This window comes from Podarcis liolepis, assembly GCF_965112155.1.
Source record: "Podarcis liolepis genome assembly, chromosome: 3".
Lineage (NCBI taxonomy): Eukaryota > Metazoa > Chordata > Lepidosauria > Squamata > Lacertidae > Podarcis > Podarcis liolepis.
Window position 1 is genome coordinate 2,321,701 of NC_139557.1, and position 19,074 is coordinate 2,340,774.

General features: G+C 44.0%; 1 protein-coding gene and 1 long non-coding RNA gene across 3 annotated transcripts; one reads left to right on the forward strand and one right to left on the reverse strand.

Moving 5' to 3' along the window:
- Positions 1–35: 35 nt before the first annotated feature.
- LGALSL (galectin like) lies at positions 36–13,019 on the reverse strand. Of its 2 annotated transcripts, XR_014523959.1 has the most exons (6): positions 12,718–13,019; positions 12,142–12,213; positions 11,918–12,006; positions 11,013–11,190; positions 2,169–3,731; positions 36–2,044 (listed from the first exon to the last, which is right to left on the reverse strand). XR_014523959.1 is itself a non-coding variant. In XM_083495346.1 (5 exons), the coding sequence occupies exons 1-5, from the start codon at positions 12,748–12,750 to the stop codon at positions 3,588–3,590; spliced, it is 516 nt and encodes a 171-aa protein (XP_083351472.1). In that variant the 5' UTR covers positions 12,751–13,019; the 3' UTR covers positions 36–3,587. The 2 variants fall into 2 exon arrangements, 1 of the variants encoding a protein (XP_083351472.1); XM_083495346.1 differs by having other exon boundaries at positions 36–3,731.
- Positions 12,220–18,528, forward strand: LOC310703203. Its single transcript, XR_014523986.1, has 3 exons — positions 12,220–12,591; positions 14,238–14,290; positions 18,375–18,528. It is a non-coding gene; the product is annotated as an uncharacterized lncRNA (long non-coding RNA).
- Positions 18,529–19,074: the final 546 nt, after the last annotated feature.

Below are 19,074 nucleotides of genomic sequence, written 5' to 3' on the forward strand. Positions count from 1 at the left end.
GTCCGTTTGTGTATGTCACACCAATAATCCAAACATTTTATAGAAAACCTTTTTCTGTGTTTATTTTCAAGAATATTGTTTTTGTACTGTATAGAAATATTGTAGGATTTCTTAAGACACTATGAAGTGACACAATCAGCTCAACAATTTATACATCATGTAAATTCATCCTGACAGATTCCTACACTGAATCTAAACTGCAGTACAAAGAGTACAATACTCATATAAAGCTACTCTTGGAGGAAAGGGAGGGGAGGCAGAATGATCACCTGAAAAACAACCTTTTGCGTTCTGATACAAACTTGAGAAGGAAGAGGGGTGGAATCAAGGAAACAGTCAAAGGTTTCCCGTTTAAATTTTTGAATTGCCTCATTCTAATTACTTCTCATGGGTGTTTGCAACAGTAGCACAGCAGAACAATATTGCAAAATCACAGGGGACATTAATTATCTTGATGTCTGAGGAGTGGTAATAACATATGCAGCAGAGACAGAAATATAGCTATGCCCACAATGATAAAGGTGAAGGAGATGGAGACATCTGGGGATGTGTTTCATGCAGGCTCTGTTCTGTTCATCTCCATAGTGCAAGTGAGATCCAGTCAGGTACTTGGCCTGACGTTGATTTCAAGGTGAATACTTGCATGCTTAAAAGTCTAGTCACACATTCATGCAGTTCCAGGAATTCTGGTTCAGTTCCCCCAAGTTTTTAGTGTACAAAGTGTCTAATCCACAAACTCTGTAAGGGCTGGGAGGTTTGTATCATAATCACAACATTACTACTCAATTAAAGATGCAGAACACTTTTGAATTGCTGTAAGAGTATGCAATCACAACCTCAAATACAGCAACTCTGTGCATATTCTTACATTAACTCAGATGGGCTGTGTTGTTTATCAACACAGTATTTACTGCATACAGGAGAAAGAGATATAAAATTCAGTGGATATTATGATTTAAATATATGCAGCCTGATCCTAGCCTTGTTTACCCAGAAGTAATTCTGATTTACTGCAACAGGGTCTACTCCCCCTAAGACTGCAGCGTATCGTATTGTACCCTGCTCCTATTCATGTTGGAAGTCCGTACCACTGAACACTGAAGGGCTGAACCCAAAGTAAATCTGCATAGGATTGTAGTCTTAAAACACAATTCTAATCATGATGACTCGGAAATTATTCTCATAACATTCAGTGGGACCTATTACTGCTCTTGATTACTCAGTGGCTCCTTTCTGCTGTGATCCTCGCGTGAGGGGGTTCTTTGTATCCCTTTCTTATGTCCATTAAAACACAAGCAGAAAACTTCTTCCATGCTATCCCCACCTAACTCTGCAATGCAAGGTGCCCCAGGAAGGGGAGGGTGATGCTGCCAACCTTAGTAGGTGAAGTAGGCAGATAGAGCAGAACTTCAGAATATGGCACTGTAAAATTTTGCAGGGCCTGAGCAGAGGCTACACACAGTGAATTAGCAGAATCATCTTGGCACCACTCCAGTTTTACAGAGTGTGCATCAAAGAAATTTTGGCCCCGTCTCCTCACTAAAATGAATTCCATGTGAACTGACTAAACCTAGAACTTCTAGTACTTCACCTACTAAGATGATGGAGTGATGCAGAGGAGTGGTTAATCTTTTAAAAAAAGTTATCTCAAACAAGAAGGTCCCAGCTTTGATTGATTGATTGATTGATTGATTGATTGATTGATTTAAGCATAAGTTCATTTTGTTACCTCTTTGTGTTTTAAAAAATGTTACGCTACAAAAAGTCTCCATAATAAACATCTTTAAAAGTCACTATAATACATGTGATAAAAATAAGACACGTCCATTTCTCAGATTGTAACACCCAAACAAGTCCTCGGAAGCCCACTGTGAAACATTGACAGAGGGGTACATTTCATTGGGCCGTGTAATCACATGGACAATGCAGTTATATGGTAAAGGTAAAGGACCCCTGGATGGTTAAGTTCAGTCAAAGATGACTATGGGGTGCAGCGCTCATCTCTACCACTAAGAGCTATTGCCTTAGGTCAGTGGTGGCCAAACTTGGCCCTCCAGCTGTTTTTGGACTACAGCTCCCATCATCCCTAGCTAACAGGACCAGTGGTCAGGAATGATGGGAATTGTAGTCTCAAAACAGCTGGAGGGCCAAGTTTGACCGCCACTGGCCTAAGTGAAGGTATCTGATACATTATTAACTGAGCCATTTAAAAAGGCTATTTTTTGTCCTTAGATGTGCTGAGAATTCTATTCTCTCCCACACCCATGACAGTAGCCACACAAAGTTACTAGTCTGCAGAAGACAGTTGTAACCTCAAGGTCTAACAACGCAATCCTATACATGTCAATTTAGAAATAAGTCCCACTGAGTTCAATGGGGCTTACTCCCACCCAGTTAAGTGAGTACAAAACTTCAACTGAGGCGCACCAATAAACCTAGAAACTTCTGTTCCTGTGTGTGCATGGGAGCCTCGTCGTCCCGAAACATCCCATCAGCTCTGACCTTATCATTTACAGCAGATTTAACAACATATTGAAAGTAGTTTCTAGTGAAGACATGTACAAACCAAGGTTCTGTGAACAATGATTCCACCAACTGCCCAAAGACAAAGAGGACATATTTCCGAAATGATATGTTAATATTTGCCCAAAGAACACTTGTACATTCAGAAATACTTTGCCACTCTTAAATCTCAGTTATATTGTTCAGTTTTGCAGTTAGAACATTAACACAATGGGTATCAATAAATAAACTAGAAGCTTTAAGCTTTAAAAAAATGTGTTAATATTATATTGTGCAAAAACATTTAATGACCTACATTCTATGCACATACCCTGACTATCACATGAAAGCCAAATCCAGAAGCCATTACTCAGTTTTGACCTTTCCCTGGACAACTAACTCCCCCAAAGTAGAAACCACAATGGTAACTGGCTGCAATCCAATGCACAATTAAACACACCCAAGTTCACTTGATTCAATGGGATGTGTGTGTTGAGACAGGACCAGAGCCACTGTGTCTAGCTAATCACATGCCATTAGAGTCCACAGGACTTTTTGTCATTGGTGTTAAGGAGACCAGCATTAGGCACTGAATAATGACTTCCACATTTAACCCTCTTTGTGATCTGTGTTACACCTTACATTAACCCACTTAAGTGCAGGAGAAATATTTCCAAAAGAAAACGATTCCCTTGTCATTTAATAATACATTTAGCACTTAAAACTGCCCCGTCAATAGCTTCTGCAGTTTATAGACAATGAAGTAACTCTTTCAGGATCCACTATAATTTGATTATCCAGCAGGCGTAGGCTATTTAGTGCCAAAGAAAAATGGGGCACAGCTCAGTCTCAAGTAATCACCAATTGCTTTCTTCATTGGGATAAACAGTACTTCAGTCCGTCAGTATGTTCTTTGCTGCTTATGGGAGCAAAACGGTGGTGCCTGCCCTAGAGGGAAGTTGCTCAAGGGTTGCTTGTCTCTGCTCCTTCAGACAGATGTGGACGGCATCTGAGCCAATTTGGAATCTAAAATTTTGGTTTTTATCTTTATCTGATTGTTTTTGCTTTTGAATATGAAAACAAGGTCAACCAAGTTTAGTAAGTTGGAGATCCCCATTTATCTTTATCGTATCAATAGCTGACAACTTCTCAATGCGGTGGTAAAAATCAAAAAGCTGGTGTCCATCCACGAATATTCTAAAACGAGGGTGTTCACAAAGTATTTCAACCTGTAAGAAAGAAATGTTATCAACCAGAATCACAGCTGGAACTGGGAGGAGCATTTCACAGAACTTAAATATCACCATTATGGGAACCACAATCAATTTTATACTGCTTAGAGCATCTGTGGGGTTAGGTCACTGCTTTACAGAATAGTTTAAATCCAGTCAATAAACACCCAGTTATGGATCAAAATCACTATAATCCAGTGCGTTTAATGTGGATCTGAGAACACTGCTCAGAGGATCACTGGGTGACACTTGGCCAAGACATTTTCTCAGCTCCAGACCCAGGTCTGCAGTTTTAGAATGAGCACAACCTCATAAAGCTACTGTGACAATGTACTAAATGACTAGATAGAATGGCTACAGCAAAATGATTTGTGAATTGAAAGGACATTCTTAATGATGAATACTGACTCAAACAAAAATGGATGAATTATCACAAATCCTAGGAGCATCACTCTGGCAGGCGTAGTGATATTGCTGAATGCATAGTGCGGTCACAAAAATCCCATGACACAACGACAATGCAAATAATAGCACAGAAATAATGAAAGTCAGGGTGAGGTTGCGAATCTGAAGTTACTTTACAGTTGTGCAGAGTCCACATATCATTTATGTTCACAACACCAGCATCCAGGGCCAGCCCACCCACAGGCCAAGGAAAGTGACTGCCTCAGGCGGCAGGATCCACAGGGGCAGCAGATCCAGCCTCCAAGGAATGTACCACCCTCTGCTGCTGCTGCGGCACATGCCTTGGTGTCTGGATCTGCCCCTACCACACTGCCTCTGCAATGGCCTTTTGGTCAATAGGAGAAGCTGCTGGTCTCCCACCCTTGTTCCCAATGTAGATCATTACAGCAGCATCCAACATCACTACAGCTTATCTGGACAGGTCCCGGGAGGGAACAAGGCTGGGGTTGCACAGGAGCAGTGGTGGACTGGCTAAGTGTCTGCAAAGCCCAGCTTCACAGCAGGCCTGTGCAGGTAAGCTGTAATGACCATTGCTGTCAACTTTTCCCTTTTCTTGCAAGGAATCCTATTCGAAATAAGGGAATTTCCCTTTTAAAAAGGGGAAACGTTGACAGCTATGGTAATGACACCAATGACCAAAAGGTTGTTCTCCAGGTCTGCCTCACTACACAAGCTGCTACCACATCAACAAAAGAAACAATACATTGTATGGAGTTTTGAACAATATTGGTTGACTTGCACTGAATTACCAAAACAAACAATGCTAATCCCCCCCTCCAGTCCTTGCCTAGCGAGGACAAACATTGGCTTTCCTGGTCCAAAGTGAGATGAATCTACACTGGAAATATAAGAATTCTACAGTTCTCTGTGAATGAATAGAACACACACACACAAAATTTCGTTACCCATAAAAGCCCAGGGGCCCAGAGCCAACTCTATTTAAGGCAACAGTAGAAGTTCTACAATTCTTCACTTAAAATAGGACTACAGGACTGTATTCTTCTAAGGCACTTAAGAGTGCAATCCTATACACGCTTAGATGGGAGTAAATACCAATGTACATGGTGTGCAGGATCACAGCATACATAGAATCAGGATGGGACCCTGAGGATCATCTAGCCCTGCGATGCAGAAATATGCTGTTGTCCCATATGGGGATCAAACCTGCAACCTTGGCATTATCAGCACCAACCAACTGAGCCATGTTGCCAACAAAAATACACAGTTCAGTCCCCAAGCATCAATGTAACGGGGGGGGGGGTGTCCTGTCCATCTGATCCTAAGATTGTGTTCTAAAAAAGAATCAACCCATGTTTTGAAGAAATGTATTTCTAGGAATTTTGGAAGGGAAGAAGCTCAAAGGTCTAAAATTCCAGTCACCCAAGTTCTCTAGCACCTTTGACATGAACTGGCTAGTTGTGATATTGAATTCAGTAGGCAAAATGTACCTCAAGAAGTGGATTGTAGCATGAAAAGCCCACAGTCCAGCTCGGTCTTGTTCACATTCCAGATTTCTTTTGTGTGTGACGAAACATAAGATCACATATATATTGGCTACTGATGACCTCTACATTCTCAGAAGCACAATAGCCCAGCTTCTGAGGCCAAAGAAGTTCCCAATGAGCACCTGACTCCTATCTCAAGCCTAGCTACCCACTGTCTCTTCCACCTTCACCTACGGCAACAAGATGCAAAAGAAAGATGGGATCCTGCACCTTTAACAGTCACTCAGCAGAGAGAATGTCATCAGGTGGAGTTTGGATGACAAACTACAGCCGAAATCCCCCCTTCTAGAAAACAATTGAAGGTGATGGACCTCTTTGGCATCTATCCACCTTAGCTTTACCCCCACCAGTTAGTCAGTTGTGGGAAGTCTGTGACCCTCCAGATGTTGCTGGCTGATCTACAACTCCCATCATCCGTGGCCACAGCCATGCCTGGTGAGGGCGATGAGAGCTGAGGGCCAAACGTTCTGCACCCCTGAAGTACTCTACATCACAAAACGGCTGTGAGGATTATTGAAATGTGCTGTTAAATGCTAATTGGGGTGTATGGCATGTGGGGGAGGGGTAGTACCCCTAGTGAGGGAATGTCCTGCTCCTTCTGGGGTAGTTTGTTCACCTTTGGTCCCCACCCTGCGCTCAGCTCTCACCTGCGGCTCCTAGAAGCTGTCAGCACGTGACAGCAGCCACATCCCAGCAACGGTTTTGACTGGCTGGCTAAACCAGGTGAGTTAGGGACTTCCTCAGTGAGTTAGGAACTTCCCCTGCATGCAAAGTCAGGTTCTGGAGGACTGAGTGGACAAGACCAACAGTGGGCCCAATGGTCAAAAAGGCAGTTTCTGAACATGCTGGGGGGGCGGGGCAGATGGGGTTTGTCAACCTGAGAAGGTAGCCCGTCTGGGAAAAAGAAAACTCTGATCCTAAACCTCTGCTGCCTTGCGGGATGTCTTCAGGAGAAGAAAAGGCTAAGGAGTAAACCCTACACAAATCCGGTGTGGAGTCCCTAAGGTGGTTGGATGGCGCCTTATACGCCTCCTTCCACCAACCCCTGCAGCCAAGCTGGTGCCAAACGTATTGCCCTGCTTTCTTTTGGACCACATCAGCAAGGCCAAGGGGGTGGGCCTTGTCATCTGCCCAGGCTTGTGCCCCAGGGAGGTCATTTCAGTGTACTCCATTGCCTCTTGAGAAAGACAGATGCCACCAACAACATTGTTATTTTTATTCCATTATTATTATTATTATTATTATTATTATTATTATTATTGAAAAACCTGTGCTCTACCACTGAGCTATGGCTCTTCCCCATAAAGGCATTTTCAGATAATGAAATGTCTGTGATGAGAATACAACATTGGCCCCATTCAGCACCAGTAACTTGCATCCTCACATCTAAGAAGGGGCATGAAGAGCCCTTGATGCAGAGGAAAAGACAGGTGTTTTAAAAAGGTACTGATACAGATGTATACAGATTAAAGATAAGGAACACACACTTTCCGAAGGGAACACCCCCCCCCCGCAACCTGCAATACAAAGGGTACATTAAATGCAGTAGCATGTTAACAGGGTGGAGAGGCAGTGGTACTACTACTGCTTGCTGGGATGCGGCAGAGCAAAGCAGCAGCAAGGTCAGCGAAACTCAGGGCTATCGGCATCCCACAGGTTTGTGCACACCTGTGGATGCCTTTGCTGCCAACTCAGATCTCCCGTGACCTCACCACTGCCTCACTGCATCCTTGAGAATGAAGTGTTGCTGCTGCTGGGACAACGCCACTGCCACTCTACACACACCTACACACACACACACACACACACACACACACACACAGAGCCATCCTGCTGTTGATTAAATGGCAGAATATTTAACTATCTCAAGACTTGCAGGGGACAATCACTTGTTGCAAATCATGTTATAAGCACTTGTTGGGACAATTTGTGACCCATCATACCTAACACAGCCCACCAAACGTGCAAAGTGGCTGACCAAACCCTTCTTTTTGCTACCAGTCCACAGAATAGGTGCAGCTGTGGGGCAGGGATTTATTTTTCCAGCAACTCCATTCTGCACTTTGGGTTTCATTCAACTGACTGTTACTCAGAGTAAACCTATTAAAATTAAGGAACCCAAGTTAGTAATGGCCATTTGTTTCAATGGGTCTACTGTGAGTAAAGGTTAGTTGAATACAACCAATAGGCTTTGGGAAATATGCTTGTAGAGTAGGAAAAGGTTTTCTGGGTCACTGCAACCAATGAAAAGAAAATACAATTTCTCAAGTGAAAATTGCATCTTGTTTAGACTACTTACTGCAGTGAGCAGTTAGCTGCCTTTGGAGACTGTTCAGACACTGCAGATATGTTAGCTGAGGCTAGCCGGGTGGAGGAGCAGCTACAATGACTATGAGTGATTTTCCAAGCACAGTGCAAGGTGCTAGTTTTAACCTAAAAGTGCTAAAATGTTTGGAGCCAGGGTATCTAATGGACCATCTTTCCCCACATGAACTTGTCTGGCCATCAAGATTGGCTTTAGAGGCCCTGCTCTTCTGCCAACTGAAATTACATAATTGGGGACTGGAGGCAGGCTGTTTCAACACTGTATTCATTTTTACATTTATTGTTGTTGATTAGATTGTTATTACTTTAGTGTATTGTTATGTTTTCCATCCTATGTTTCTGCCATGGTTAAAGACTGGCTACTAAATATGTTGAACAAACAAATCAGTCTATCAATCTGCAAAGAGCCTGAGTGGGGATTTATTCCTGATTCTCCCTCATACAAATCCAGCATTCTAGCCATCCCACAGAAACAAAACAAAACAAGAAATTGAATGGTGGCTAAAACTAATTTAACACAAGGTCATGGTGCAATTGGATTGTCTTTAAGCCCAGTAAACAATATACTGGAGGACAAACGTTCCCAGTCTCAGTATCTCAAAGTGCACAAAACACAGTGCTTTGTATGCCTGGCATATGCACAGCATTGCTTCCAAACTCCAAAGCGCTAGAGAAAACTCATGCAGGATGTGCCTGTGCCCTGGATAGATGGACTCAGATAAGCTTTATCCTGATTTGACCTCAAAAGCTGACTGCCATTTATCCTGCAATTTAAATCACACTTCGTAAAGGATGCATTACAACAATAAGCAACAATGCTAAGTGTCACTTTAAATATGGCTTTCTCACAAGTTTTCCTCTGGACACACTCCTATTCCTAAGGAAAAAGTAATAAATGTGGCCTACAGTAGAATGAATTGTCTGCTGCCTCCTCAAACTGGCTAGAAATCCCATAATCCCAGGCTGCACTATTCATGTAATTTACTTTCCCTACTGCTATTCAAGACAAAGGAATCCAGCTGCAGATTGTAAACATAAACTTATAACCACTATACTAGAAATGCTCTTCCCTGCCCTGTCCTGCATTCCACCATGTCCTGGACGGGATACTACTGCCTATTCACAAAGTGGGTGTCCAATTTGTGGGTACTTTAGACACCAAAACAATAAAGTAATCGCAGGGTGAGAGACTGAATAGGACCCTGCATAGAGGGAAGGCTCACTCAAATGTGCAGAAAAATCTTGGATTATTTTACAAAAAATAATAAAACGGGGAGAGGGAGAACTGTATGGCACCTAGAGCTCCTTCCAGGAAAGGTGGAATATAAATTGAATAAACATTTTTTTAAGGCAAATATATTTTCCACACATACACCAGCCACTCTTCAAAAACTACAAAAAATTAGGTCTGTGCCGATGTTCAGGCCTCTGGTTGCCTGGAAACGAAGAGTAGCACACCGGTGATCAGAAGAGAGATTTAGGGCCAAGATTAATATTCTCTGTGATTGCATTTAACACGTCTGTTGCTATTGTTCTTTTAAGTAGCAGCTGCAAGGTGGCAGGTCGGTAGAATCAGGACTAGAGTGTACATGGAGGGTTGTTTAAGCTTTTAACCGCATGTACCAATGAAAGTTGTCCCATCTCTAATTCCTATTTGCACCGAGTAGAGAAGATGCTATTAGTGGATGATTTGGGGGAAAGTGTGCTGGAGCATGAAGAGAAAAGGTTAAAAACTTCTCCACACACAGTGAAGTCATGATCCTGAATGGCTCTTGGGACAATTTTTTTTTTTTTTGTTTTTTAGAAATGCATTACATTCAGTGCAATTATGCATTTAACACACAACTTCCTGTTTGACCATTTGGCTGAAGTAAAGCAAGTAGACTGCAAATCACTTTCCCTATACAGGGAGGACCTGGGGTCAAAGAACAGCCCCTTTAAAGTTTAGATGCCTCAGATAATACCTTCAGACACTCATTTTCTGAGTCCAAATTCTCCCCTGCCCACACAATCCTTTAAACTGCTAGGAGACTCTTCTTACAGTTTAAAGGATGGTTGCAAACTGGCCTCAGAAGTATACCCCCATTCCCTCCCTTATAGAAGCCTCTGTGAAAGCCAACAAGAAAACAAGCTCCCACACTGATCACAATGCTGTTGGAGCATTATTTGCTTTGCTGATGTCTGGACCCAAGACAACCCCTCACGAGGCCAAAGTGGTTTCTGATGTACTGTGACGCTGTCCTTTGAAAGTGATGCCCTGCAAACAGATGTCTGTGCTCAGATGCTCCAGACCCAATGCATAACATCCAAACTTGCAAGTCTACTTCTGCCCGTAAGTTGTCTTAGCTCAACTGTTACTAAAAACCCACTCTCTTTTTTATAGTAAAAATGGAGGTGGCATGTAGCAGAAAAAAGATGAAGAACTTTTCATGGAGCTGCATTTGTTTATTCATTATTCCTGTGCCTGCTATGGACATAATAAGCAGCAGTCAGCCAGGGAGAAACTCAGCTGGACTGTATGAACGTTCATCAGCTAATTTTGTGTGTGTGCATGTGCGCGCATGTGCCTACACATACGCACCCCAGGAGGCATGGAAGCAGTAGCATGAATTATATAGTAGCCATTTCAATCTGAGGCATAATTTTAGAGTGCTTTTAACTTATGGTTGTAATTACCAAACCCAGAAAGTTTGCTATACCACTAAATATTACCACCTTTAATATTACCATCTGGGGTTTCTTGACTGTTCAGATGAGTTGCCATGCATGACACACAAACTAGCATAACATCAAATTCATAGGCATAGATCAAATCAGTAGCTTTGAATCTGTGCCTTTCTAAAATACTCAGATGGGCAGAGATTTTTGTGGCTCAATGTTCTTTTCAATATGCAAATAGAGTATTGTTATTTTTAAAAATAAACACCAAAAGCACTTCCATCAATTACACACAACTATTTTATAAATTTTATAAAGTACTCACCCTAAAGGGCTGGTCTGGAATAAATGGAAAGTAAGGAAGAGATGATTGTTCTTCTCCCCATTCACCAGATACACAAGAATTCCTGAGAAACTGTCTGTCCGAGAATATGGCTTTCAGTTCAATAGCTACGTCAGCAGGAGGATCCTCTGAGTCCCCACATGTGAGACTGATGTCAAAACTGCAATGGGAACAGTAGCCCACTCATTCACCCAAAACAAAGCAATAAAATCCAGGATGTAGCACACTTGGCTTCTAAGCCTGTACAAACAAATACTGGTATTGACAACAGCTGGCACATAGGTATAGCATGTGTGTAGACAAGTTTTCCTGCTAGGCTCCCTAATCTTTTTTTTTTTACAGTCACTTTGTATATTATATGCTTCTCCTGCCAGGGGTGCCGACTTGAATAAAATATGACGGGGGCGGGGGAGTAGGTAAGCCCCACCCTGCATCACATGACATGGTGCATGCACACTATTTGAATGGCAATGCCCATCAACATTGCAGGGGTTGGCCCCCTGAAATATTTTATGGGAGGCAAAGACCCCTCCCCCCAGAAGTTGGCTCCTATGTCTCCTGCCCCCCCCAAAAAAAACCCTCATGGAGATGATCTCCACTTAGAAAACATATCATGCATGAAGCAGCCGTTACAGAGGCCACATGAAATTTTGGGAAACAATGACCTTCTCTTATATAAATACATCCGCTGCCATGGGTCAAAGGAGAAAGCAGCATTCTATATTTACATTGCAGATAAAAATAGCTTGTCTTGAGAAATGATGGGTGTTTGGCAAGCACATTCTTTTTATTTTTATGCAATCACAGCTTTTCTTGCAGACCTTAGATAGACTGAAGACAGAAACTGGGCCAGTGGAAAACAAAAGCCTTCCCTCTTGTCTTATTACCTCTCTGGGTTGAGATCCACAATGCCCATTACCAAGATCTTCTTGCCTGGCCTCATTCCTCCTTTGATGTGCCCACAGAATGGGACAATCTGGAAAAGGATTGCAAGGATTCAGAATGAACAGCCGCTTATACCATCGGGGCAGAAAGGGCTAAATCACAATACGGGGAGAGGGAAGATGGGAGGAGAAGGCATCAAAAAAAGGAAAAGGGGGGGGGACATTACCAGGCGTGGAAAATACACTTCTGCTTGCACCGGCGATCCCAATGAGTTGTTCAAATGCCCGTCTTCTATTTTCTGGAGACAAAAACAAGCGCACACTCAAGAAGCAGAAGGCCCCCTTTGTATTCCGCCCCAGGGGAGAGAGAAGGGGGCACCCGGGGAGCAACAGAGAGCGCCAATTTCATTCCAAGTCGGAGCGAGAATCCCTATTTTCTCTCCAGCCCCTTTGCAAAACAAAGGGTGTCGCCTGCTTCTCGCGATTTCCCAGCAAGTGCTCCAGGTAGTAGAGAAATCCATGCTGCTCGGTCCCCGGAGATGGAGCAGGCCTGCCAAGATCGCCCAGATCTCGCGCCCCGAGAGAGATCGCACCTGCAGGCTGGGCCAAAGCCCCCCGGGTCCCTTTCCCCTGTAACGCGCTTTGTGGGCGCGGGATCCTCCCGCCACTGCAAACAGGTATCCCGACCCCCCCCCTTCAAGCGCCCACCTGGCGCCGGGAGGAGGAGGGATCCCAGCGAGCCCCCCCCCCGCCCATCAGAGGCCGCCCTGCGGAGCCCCGGAGCCCGAGCAGGCGCCACTCACCACCGCGTCCCTCTCGGCCACCGACCCCGCCATCTTGTGGGAGACGCGGCGCCGGGCGCCTCCGACGTGCCTGGCCGAGCGCGGGCAAAGCGCCGCCGGAGCCGACCTGGCAGGAGGCGGGCAGGAGGAGGGGCCAGGCCGGGCCCCGACGGGAGGAGCTCCGCGGCGAGGCTCGACGGCGCGGCGCGAGGAGCGAGGAGGAGGAGGAGGAGGAAGGCGGGCGGGCGGGCGAGGCTGCTCCTGGGTGCCAGGCGGGGCGCGGGGCAGCAGGGGACCGGGAGGCGAGGTGCCCAGGCTGCTCCCCTCGCCGGGCCGCCTTGGCGAGGGGGGGCTGGATGGAGAGCCGCGCCTGGCTTTTGCCCTTGGGGGTCGCCAGAGGCCCGAGAGCGGGCTGGGGTGGCGCCTCGCAGCCCAAACCCCACGGAGTCCAAATGCGGAGCGGGCCACGGCGAGGGGGGGCGGTCGCCAAAGGTGCTTTTCCTCGGCTACTCGCTGCCTTTCAAAAAAAAAAAAATTGCCAAGCTTGTAAAGCTAAGTTGCAAGCGCGTAAGTTGCGGGCTGACTGTAACACATATCCCCTGCTTGGTTGCCCTGTATTTGTTCCTTTTTAATTCCGTGGCTGGCGCAGCACCCAGAAATAATCAAGAAATTGTTGTGCTTTCTAGTATCTTATTTCTGTCCCATTTAAAAAAATAAAAGGCAACCCATGTTCCTTAGGCTTCCAAAAAATTCATGATAGCAGTGGCTCCTCCGTATGAGGTTTGTTTGTACACTTGGGAGATTTGAGAAAGTGGGCCTGTTGTCTGAGTTTTCCATCCTTGGAACAGCTTTCTGTGTCATGATGATCATTTTCACTCCAGAATCCAGGGGGCTCAAAGATTTCCCACCGTGAACCATTAACATACACCACTGTCTTGTGCCTCTGCAGGCCTTCCGAAGACGTGGGCCAGCCCTGCCATTAGGGAGAATGAGACTACTGTCGCTTTACCCCACATAAGCTCACTTGACAGCTTGGATCTGCCACATAATATTCACTGTGCACTTGTCAGAAATCAGTCTTTTTGTGTGGAAGCCCCTGTACATTGGAACTCCCTGCAGGTGTTTTCACTGTCCTGTTTTCAGTGCCCACTTAAAACATGGTGCCTTCTTACATAATTCTAGGCACCAGGCAAAAACATTTCTCTTCCCCCAGGCAGTTAGTTGGCTGATAAAACTATCTATGGCCTTTTAAATGTGTTGCGGGGTATTGGTGGTGGTGGTATGTTTGCTTATTATGTTATGTGTTTTGTGTTTTTATATTGCAAACTACTCTGTGATATTTGGATGAAGGGATAAATTTTATTATTAATAATAATAATTGTTTAGGCAGTTCTATGCAAATGTGTTTTATTTGTTTCTAAACTAGAGTAGGGACACAGGTGGCACTGTGGTTTAAACCACCGAGTCTCTTGGGCTTGCTGATCCTAAGTCCAGCAGTTCAAATCAGTGTGACGGGGTCTGCTCTTGTTGCTTTCTTCCAGCTCCTGCCAACCCAGCAGTTTGAAAGCATGCCAGCGCAAGTAGGTAAGATAAGGTAAGGTGAATGGCGTTTCCGTCTGCTCTGGCACTTATCACGGTGTCCCATTGAACCAGTAGCAATTTAGTTCTGCTTGCCACATGACCCGGAAAACTGTCTGCGGACCAACGCCGGCTCCCTCAGCAGGAAAAGCAGAGATGAGCACCCCACCCCATAGTCAAATTCAACTGGACTTAACTATCCAGGGGTCCTTTACCGTTTTTTACCTTAGCTAGAGTTAATTTGCGGGGCGCGGGTGGTGCTGTGGTCTAAACCACTGAGCCTAGGGCTTGCCGATCAGAAGGTTGGCGTTTCAAATCCCCGCGACGGCTGAGCTCCCATTGCTCAGTCCCTGCTCCCACCAACCTAGCAGGGGAGGGTAGGCGGGAAGGTAAACGGCGTTTCCATGCGCTGCTCTGGTTCACCGGAAGTGGCTTAGTCCTGCTGGCCACATGACCTGGAAAAACTGTCTGTGGACAAGCACTGGCTCCTTCGGCCAGTAAAGCGAGATAAGCACCGTAACCCCAGAGTCGTCTGCGACTGGACTTAAATGTCAGGGGTCCTTTACCTTTACCTTTTAGAGTTGATTTGAGTAATCTTTTAAATATATTAAATACCTGTTTTTAACTGTTCCCCACCCCCTGATAATTTTAGCGTTGGATTTTATATTGCCTAGAGAGTGATTTTTTTCCAAACTCTCAAGTGTTACATTTTCATTAATTAATGAAATAAATAAATGCAGGGAGCGGGGCGTCCTCCTGAACCCCCTGGCCATGTTCCATGTGCTGCACCCCCAGAAGTAGTCTGCTGCCCTCAGGAGTCGGGGAGGATGCTGTGAAGTGAGATTCCACTCACAGTCCAGTCAGCTGTGTTTGTGGAATGAGGGCAGGAAGGAGAGAGGCACCATCTTGTCCTTCATCTCAGGCAGCTATATATTATTATCATAAAGCTTACTGGAGAACCTTAGGACAGCATTACTCAATCTATTCTAGCCTAACTTGCAAAGGCCTGGATACAAATGGTAAAGTAACACTTGAATTTCTGTGCATTATAAGAAGTAATTTTTAAAAATTGTTCAGGACCTGCATCCCTTAGGATAAGCCTTGTGCTCCCAACAGCCTCCCAGAGCTGGTATCCTCTGCATGACTGGCAAAGGCATGTGGAGAGGCATTCCTGGTGGCTCAACTCCAGCTTTAGAACTCCCTTCCACTGGAAGTCTTTAAAAGGTCTGGGAGAAGCTTAGAAAACTATTGCAAGACCATGAACGCTGTCAGACAGCCATTGCCTGTCAGGTGTAAGCAGGAGGTTCTCTTAACAATGGGTTTTTAAGCTTCCATTAGCTTATGGGTTAGGGTGGAGGAATATATTTCACAGAAACTGGAATAAATGTAGGCACTTGTTCTTTTGGTCTTGGGAGATTGGTTTCCAACAACTTGCACCAAGGCTGGAATTTCAGCAAGAAACTCCCAGTTGTATAAAACAGAAACTAGGGTTCAATACTCATTGCTTTGACTTTCTGTGGGGATTTCTTTGGGGGGGGGTGAGATACATAAATATTCATGGTTATATTTATTAGAGAAAAGCACTTTTTTACAAGTACAGTGGTACCTCAGGTTACATACGCTTCAGGTTACATACGCTTCAGGTTACAGACTCCGCTAACCCAGAAATAGTGCTTCAGGTTAAGAACTTTGCTTCAGGATGAGAACAGAAATTGTGCTCCAGCGGCGCAGCGGCAGCTGGAGGCCCCATTAGCTAAAGTGGTGCTTCAGGTTAAGAACAGTTTCAGGTTAAGTACAGACCTCTGGAACGAATTAAGTACTTAACCTGAGGTGCCACTGTAGTAACACACAATGATTGAGGAGCCACTTTTCAGATATGATATTACACTTCAATATTCTTTGAAGATTGTGCTTAACCTTTTTCATAAACAGAAGGGCATCCCGTGGTTTTAAAGAAAACTATTAAAGTTTTTTGGGTTAAAAAAGTACATACATTATCTATTTTCCAGTCTCAGTCTTTTCTACTGATCAGTTACATTTGATGTGAGACATTAACGTATACAGTATAAGGTTGGGGAGGAAAGGGGGAGAGGTGTGGTAAATTTACATTATTGTACTTAGTGTATGTGTGAGGTTTTTGTGTCAGCATCACTTGGGTAGCTTCTCTTTCTGTTCATTTATTTTTTTCTTGGCAGTGAGAGAGGTGGGGGCAGGGCATAGTTGGTTGCTTTTAGTTGACTGCAATGAGATTTGTTTGCATGGTGGGTAGGGAGGAATTGTTGGGTCAAGTTAGCCATATTGATTCGTATTCTGTCAGTAGGTTGTCTTGTTGGGCTGTGTGTGTAATAAAGGGGAGCCATATCAGGTGAAGGCATCCTCTTTTATTTGTCCCTGGGTCAATTTCAGTCTGTTGGTTAACTTTTCTAGTAAGGCTTTGGTACCAGTGTTCCATGTTCACTTCTGACAGGTCTCTACAGTGTCTAGCTATGATGCTTGTGGCTGCTCTTTATAGTAGTAGTAGCTCTTTATAGTGTGAGTGAGCATTAGTGTCTTGGAAAATATTCAATAAGGCCAGTTCTGAGGTGACTTCCAATAACCTTTTAGTTATTTTGCATATTTCTTGTAGGACTGCCATCAAAAGAGGTTGGATTTGGCGGCATTCCCACCACATGTGGAGGTATGTGTCTGTAGAGGTGCAGCATCTTCAGCATTTTGGTGAGGTTCCTGGGTGTATTAGTGCTAGTTTTCCTGGTGTTGAGTAGCATCTGTAGGTAAGTTTCAAAGTAAGCTCCCTTCTTATGGCTGAGATGTATTTAAAGGGAGGTTAAGACCACATTCTAGTCCATTGGGTAAGGTTTATCTTGTAGCCTATGTTGTGCTTCCATTTTGTTTTATTTTGTTTTTGCGTCTAGGGGGTTTGTGGGATTCTGAAAGCAGTATTTTGTATATTGTGGATACCACCCCCTTGCCGTGTCCCTCTGCTGTCAGGAGAAGGTGGTCAAGAGCCTAGTGGCTGCTGATTTTACTGCAGGATTGTTTAAGAAGACCTGTAGTTGGTGGTGTGTTAGCAAGAGTATTTGGTGTCCTCCAGTTTGTCTTGTACGTATTTCTTGTGTCGATATGGGTTTGTTATTTTTACCAAAGTCTACTAGGCAGTATAGGCCTTTGGAAGTTTTGTGCTGTGTGATGGAATAGTGGTTTTGAACTCATTTCAGCTTCAGCTGGGGAGGGCAGCATATAAATAAAATTATTATTTTGTTGTTGTTGTTATTTCTGAAGTGTTTGATTCCACTCTCAAGGACTGAGACAAAATTAAGGGCCTCAGTTTCATTCCTGACTAAAGAAGTTGAAGTACATTTTTGTGAGTACCCCTGCACTATGTATAGGGGTTTTTTTCAGACAGAACTCACTGGAACTCAATTCCAACACCTCTCAATTGGGTGCCATTGCAGAACAAGGGGGAAATAGTACTGGCTACCCCCAGAGCAAAGACCACTCTCGCAGATACTCCGTCACAGAAAGAAAGAAAACATTTTAATAAATAGCATTTTGCACAGAAAAATAAAAAATATTTCCACATTCTTTTATCTATGTCACAAAGACTTTTATCTATGTCACAACTTAGACAGCAAATGGATTGTCCATACAGTGGTACCTCAGGTTACAGACGCTTCGGGTTACAAACTCCGCTAACCAAGAAGTGGTTGCTCCAGGTTAAGAACTTTGCCCCAGGATAAGAATGGAAATTGCGCACCAGCGGCACAGCGTCAGCAGGAGGCCCCATTAGCGAAAGCGCGCCTCAGGTTAAGAACTGTTTCAGGTTAAGAACGGACCTCTGGAAGGAATTAAATTCTTAACCCAAGGTACCACTGTACTAGTATTCTCTTTGATCATTTCAAGAGTTTTGTTTAGTTTCTGGCTGCCATTTATGAAAAAGGAATGTAGCCTGATCAGGATTTTGGTGTGGCATAATTACACTGGATGTATTACACCATAGCAGTCTGATATTGTGTGCTATGCTTAGACTCATTTGCGTTGCCTATCATGTCTTTTGTTGTAATGATGTGACAGTTTGCAGGTTCTACAATGAGTCCCTTTAGTTTCAGGGTGGAAAGATGTAACAGCATTCTGGAAAAGATGAGCAACAAGTAAGAAGAAAGTCTGGCAAGAGTTTGAGTCATCTGAACAAACAAGTGCCAAGCCAAAATTTCTTGAATATGGAAAATTCTAGAGAAATAAACATTTACAAAAGCATCTCCTGGCATTTAGTGAATTACCACCCACTATTCTTGTTTTGATGGCAATTAATAATTCAGACAGTACCATAGTTAGACCTGAAAACCAGTGCCAAATTAAGGATGAACAACTAATTAAAATTTTGTGTGAGTACATAAGGTTAAAGATTGTCTAGGCCCTTTTGGTTATGCTGAAAGTTTGGGAGTGGCCCACAGCCATTTCTCCCTTATGACCATGGCCAGGCACTATTCAATCTCTTGTATTCAATGAAAGAAACACTGTAAATCTCAACAGTTTTTTTAGAACTGCCACAACTAAGCTTCCCAGCTCAGGTCCCTTAATGACAGTGTGGCAGAGAAAACTTTAGAACTGAGGAAAGTGTAGAAAACATTGGCAATGTCCACATTTGTTTTTTCTCAAGTTAAGCAGAGCTCTGTCTGGCTGCTTAGCAAATAAATAATGTTCTTACTAAGGCTTCCTGGTCTTTAAGGTAATTAGCAGAGGCCAAGGAAGAATCAAATGGTGATCTTTCATGAAGTTTCATAATAACAAAGGAGATATAGC